The sequence below is a fragment of the Mandrillus leucophaeus genome, unplaced genomic scaffold, assembly GCF_000951045.1.
Source record: "Mandrillus leucophaeus isolate KB7577 unplaced genomic scaffold, Mleu.le_1.0 Scaffold584, whole genome shotgun sequence".
Lineage (NCBI taxonomy): Eukaryota > Metazoa > Chordata > Mammalia > Primates > Cercopithecidae > Mandrillus > Mandrillus leucophaeus.
This window is the reverse complement of record NW_012106297.1, coordinates 56,804-61,909: the sequence shown is the minus strand read 5'-3', so window position 1 is coordinate 61,909 and position 5,106 is coordinate 56,804. Positions and strand designations below refer to the sequence as shown.

General features: G+C 36.7%; 1 protein-coding gene across 1 annotated transcript in view; it reads right to left on the bottom strand.

The window, feature by feature from the left end:
• HMCN1 (hemicentin 1) overlaps positions 1–5,106 on the bottom strand; it is a gene marked incomplete at its 5' end in the record, with an annotated part of 290,930 nt that overhangs the window by 246,313 nt on the left and 39,511 nt on the right. The window contains one exon of the mRNA XM_011999163.1: positions 8–128. Coding sequence (XP_011854553.1) covers positions 8–128 — 121 coding nt within the window. The remainder of the gene's footprint in view (positions 1–7; positions 129–5,106) is intronic.

Below are 5,106 nucleotides of genomic sequence, written 5' to 3'. Positions count from 1 at the left end.
GATAAACATATCATTAACGGTCCAGGCGATCTTTGGTTTGGGATAACCTGTTGCAGAACACATGATGGAGACCTCAGATCCTCCTGTGAAAGACTGATTCTTGGGCATCACAGTGACTTTGGGTGGTTCTGCAAATAAAAGTATATGTATGTAGAAAAAATGCCAATTTATCTTGATGTTAGAAGCTTCCTATGTTAGCAGATTTGTAGGTTTTTCACCACCACACCTTTATTGCCTTCCTCTATGGATGACCCACATCATAGATATGTCAGGAAAGAAACCAGTGGTAATGAAAACAAGGGAAGTAAACTCTCTTTGAAAGTTAAATGAATTTGATCCCGATGTTATATTGTTGTGTTTCCACTGGTTACCATGAAGCCCCTTGCTGGCTTGCTTCCCCTAGCCAACCTACAGTTTGTGCCACTAATCTGATACTTCTCTATGAACCTGTTCCAAGGCAAAGTCTCTAGATAGAACTTTTGGCTCTTTCTAGACAACGAATGTAGGATTGGAGCCACAGCTTGTCCTGACTATGCTGTCTGCTTTGTTCAACTTGATCTTTCTATTTTTATTTATTTGATCATAACTTTGTTAAGGTCAGAAACCATGTACTCACATTATTCCATATTCTATTACATTCTATAGCATTTAACATCCCTTGTATATCATGCAGTGGCTTGTATATAAAAGACACTTAAAACTTTTGATGGAATGCAGTTTCATCAACTGTAACCTGGCTCTGAATTGTAATCTCTGCCAGTCCCTCCCAAGATCCTGCTACACTGGTCATTTGACTCATGTCCGTGCATCCACAGGACCTCAACTTAACAAAAAATATCAGTTATTCAAACTTTCTGTTTCATTACACTTCTATGACAGGAAAAAGACTTTTGAAAATGAAACACTAAATCAGGAATTTATCATCAAAAAGAAAACAATTCTCTGAGATAATTCTGGGATGTTGATATATTTGTCTTAATAGATTACATGTTTTACATCTATGTTGCTACACAATAAGAATTAATCTTCAAAGAAGGTACCATCAAAGAGATATTAAGTAACTCCTAATGTAAATATCCACCACTCAATAAGGTAAACAAAAGTAAATTAATTTCCAGTGTTTGAAACAGTCAGATTTCATGAGTATTAACAGAAATAAATAAATTCATTCAATGACATCTGTTTTTTGCACAATTATTATGTGCCAGGCACTGTGCTAACTTGCAGGGACACACAGATGACTCTAACAGGCATGCTGTCTGCTTTCCATTTAATTTGGTTTTTACTATAAATAAAATTGAGGAATTCAGTTAGTCAGTTAGATGTGAATATATTTATGATATATCTTTCCTGTAAGTTGGTCTGCAAATTGTGGCTTAGTTTCACTAAGGAACCATTAGCTTGGGGAATCTCTATACATGTGAAAGAGATAAAAATGGTACTGCTGGGTGGCAGCAGCTACACAACTGAAGGAAGTTAATTAGTGCCTAATTGCTAGCAGCTTACAATTGTCCCCCTCCTCTTTTTTTCCTGTTTACATTGTGTTTTTCAAATTATGATCTAGTCTTTGAAGTTAGTGTTTGCAGGATTTTTTCCAGTCCATGAATTTGGTTGATAGCCCCATTATTCCACAGATTCTTGTTGGTGAGCATAGGGCTAGAGAAATGTGTGAGGTCAAGGGCAGACTGACTATGGCCAGTAAGTTCAAATTGTGATTCCATCTGGAGTCCATCAATTCTGAAATTCTGAAGGACTGCACATACTGTAGGGATGTTGCAGATAATCTTCAGGGGATAAGGGGGAAAAATGAACAGTTCTTTCTCTTTGGAATTTATTGAAATGCACATTTATTCATTCCCATCTTCCTAAAATGTTTCTCGTGTCTAGCTATTGACATGGAATTGCTGCAAAGATTCAAGCAACTCTCAGAATTTTTGTCCAAACTTGGTGTCTTCCAACATAGTCTGCCAGAAAAGGCCTGGCATCTCTCCCAGCAAGAATCCCACTGGTAGGCTCTGTAGTTCAGATATCAAAGTAAAAATAAGCCAGTTACCCAAACCAGGATGCAGAGAGCTAAGAGGTCATTGAGCAAATACAGCCTGGATATAGGGTGCTACTCAGGGTCATGAAATAAGTCTGTGTGCAACACACAGATGGGATGACATCATACCACAGGAGGTGAGAAATTTACCATTCCCTTAGAACATTCCTGCTGATTGCTGGGCATGGTGGCTCACGCCTATAATCCCAATGCTTTGGGAGGCAGAGGCCGGTGGATCACCTGAGTTTGAGAGTTTGAGACCAGCCTGACCAACACGGAGAAACTCCGTCTCTACTAAAAATACAAAACTTAGCCAGGCGTGGTGGCATATGCCTGTAATCCCAGCTACTCAGGAGGCTGAGGCAGGAGAATCACTTGAACCTGGGAGGTGGAGGTTGCAGTGAGCCAAGATCATGCCACTGCACTCCAGCCTGGGCAACAAGAGTGAAACTCCTCACAAAAAAAAAATAAATAAATAAAATTAAATTAAAAAAAAAAAAGAATAATGCTGCTGATAAGATACTTAGAAAGAACATGAACAAATTCAGAGGAGCAAAATTAGATTTCCACCAAATAACAGTTGAATAAAAATGGTCAAAATGAATTAGCCTTTACTTAATCAGGTTAAATAATGATATAATAGATCTCACTATAGTTACTTCAACTGCTAATTTTTTAATTCCTAGAAAAACCTCCTTACTTTAATGAAATAGTTTCAATGGAGCAAGAACATGGAAGTGAAGAACCACAGTTCAACTCCATCAACGGAGTAACATCATTTGCCAACTAACAAACTGAATCTACATCTCTTTATTTGCAATGTAAAACCCCATTTGGATAGGAAAAATACATAGTACTAATGTTGGATTTATAAGTCCGGAGTTCAATTTTAGGTTTTGGAGAGAAGAATCCATTTTTACTTGAGATTTCCAATCTCATATCACCACCATCATCATTATCACCATTATCATCACCACCACCACCATGAGCAACCAACACCATCATCATCAAGAACAACTTGCTTTTGATAGCCAAAGCATTGGGAACACAGCACTCTAGTAAGTGGCAAGGTATTAATTTGCTTTTTATTTTTTAATTATAACAAAAGCAAAATATATGTTTTTGTAATTTCCTATCAATAATTTAGAAGAATTAAATATAAATATAAAATAAAAACCAACACTACTTTAAGAATTGGGTATCTTAATACACTATTAATGGTAAGATTAGCAAAAATGAAGTGTAAGAGGCCATGAAAACAGCTATCTCACTGCCTACAAAGACTAGGCAAGAAAAAATCTCACCTAATTCTCTTGGAAACTGCCAACACTATCTTCAAGCTCGGGAGACATATCTCCTGTCAGCTGGGTCTGATTTGTTGCTCTTAAGCCTCCGGTAGGAAATTTCTCAGAGAAAATATCTAAGGACTTTTTCTTCAAGGTTATTTAATTACCACCAACAAATTAATTAGATAATGCAAATGATTTAATTACCTAAGTCACAATTAGCAATATTTGTCACCACTAGTATATTTAGAATACTTGGGCAAATTTCTATGTGTTTTCATTTTTTCAGCCAACAAACATTACTGAGTACTGACTATGTTTCAGACACTTTATGTCTTCAAAGATCTCACAGACACTATAAAGTATATTATGCAAAATTAGGAACTAAATCTCTTTCTAGTAGTCAGTTCATTGAAATAGGAAAGTAGTGCTTTCCTTCCGTCAGTGCCTATTACATGCCAGGTATCTAACTCTAGACCAATCATTTATTTTCCACACTAACACTATGTAGTAAGTGTTACTGCCATTTTACAAACAAACTATGACTCAAAATGGTTAAATAATTTGCCCAGTCACTCAAAGGTGGAGCTGGAATTCAAATGCAGACATTGCTTGCTCCATGGTTTCTGTCCGTAACTTAATGGGAAATAATAGTACCTACCTCATGGCATTATTATGGATTAGCTAGGTTAATATACATAAAACACTTAGAACAATGCCTGGCATGTAGTAGGCATGATGTAACTTTTGCTATTATTAGTAGTATTCCTCTATATAGCAAAGTGTGACAAAGAATGACCAAATAAAGTACTATAGCATTTAAAATACATCTGTGCATATGTACTATCTAGATATTTACAAATGAAAGTTGATCAACACAATCCTCACACTTACATACTCCATTTAGATTATATACCCTATTTCAGCCTGTGCACGGTGGCTCACGCCTGTAATCCCAGCATTTTGGGAGGCCAAGGTGAGAGGATCACTTGAACCCAGGAGTTCAAGACCAGCCTGAGCAACAGGGTAAAAACCTCTCTCTACTAAAAATACAAAAATTAGCCTGGCGTAGTGGTGCACACCTGTAGTGCCAGCTACTACTTGGCAGACTGAGGTAGGAGGATCACCTCGGCCCAGGAGGCAGAGGTTGCAGTGAGCTGAAGGTTGCAGTGAGCCAAAAGTTGCAGTGAGCCAAGATCGCACCACTGAACTCCAGCTTAGATGTGAATGAGACCCTGTCTCAAAAAAAAAGATTATATATCCTATTTAAAAACAATATTTGTTATATCTTATTTAATTCTTCTGAAATCTGAACTATTTCTAGATACTTAAAATTTACTACAAATTTCAATAAAATAGATAAAATTAGATTTTTTCCTCTGTTTTACTGATGGAAAAAGCGTGCTACTTACCATGTCACGTGGCACATGTAAAAAGAGTATGATAATATAATGAGCATGTGGTTATAATATTATTTTCATACTTAGTGAAGTAATTCTCATCATTAAATACTGACTTCATCAACCATCTTGAGAAATATTTCCTTTTTTGTTGCAATGTTCTCTCTGGTGACATGGCCTAATTAATGACAGACATCTACCCTTTCCTGATACCACAGAAGACAAATTAATACTTCTAATGTTCATACAGAAATAACATCAAGGAGAAAATGAGGCTTTGTCTGGCACTTTGATTTCTATGTCACAACATGTGATTACGGAGGAGACGTCAGCTACACGCTAAATATACTCAAATTGAACAAGGACTCCTGGGTTGGTC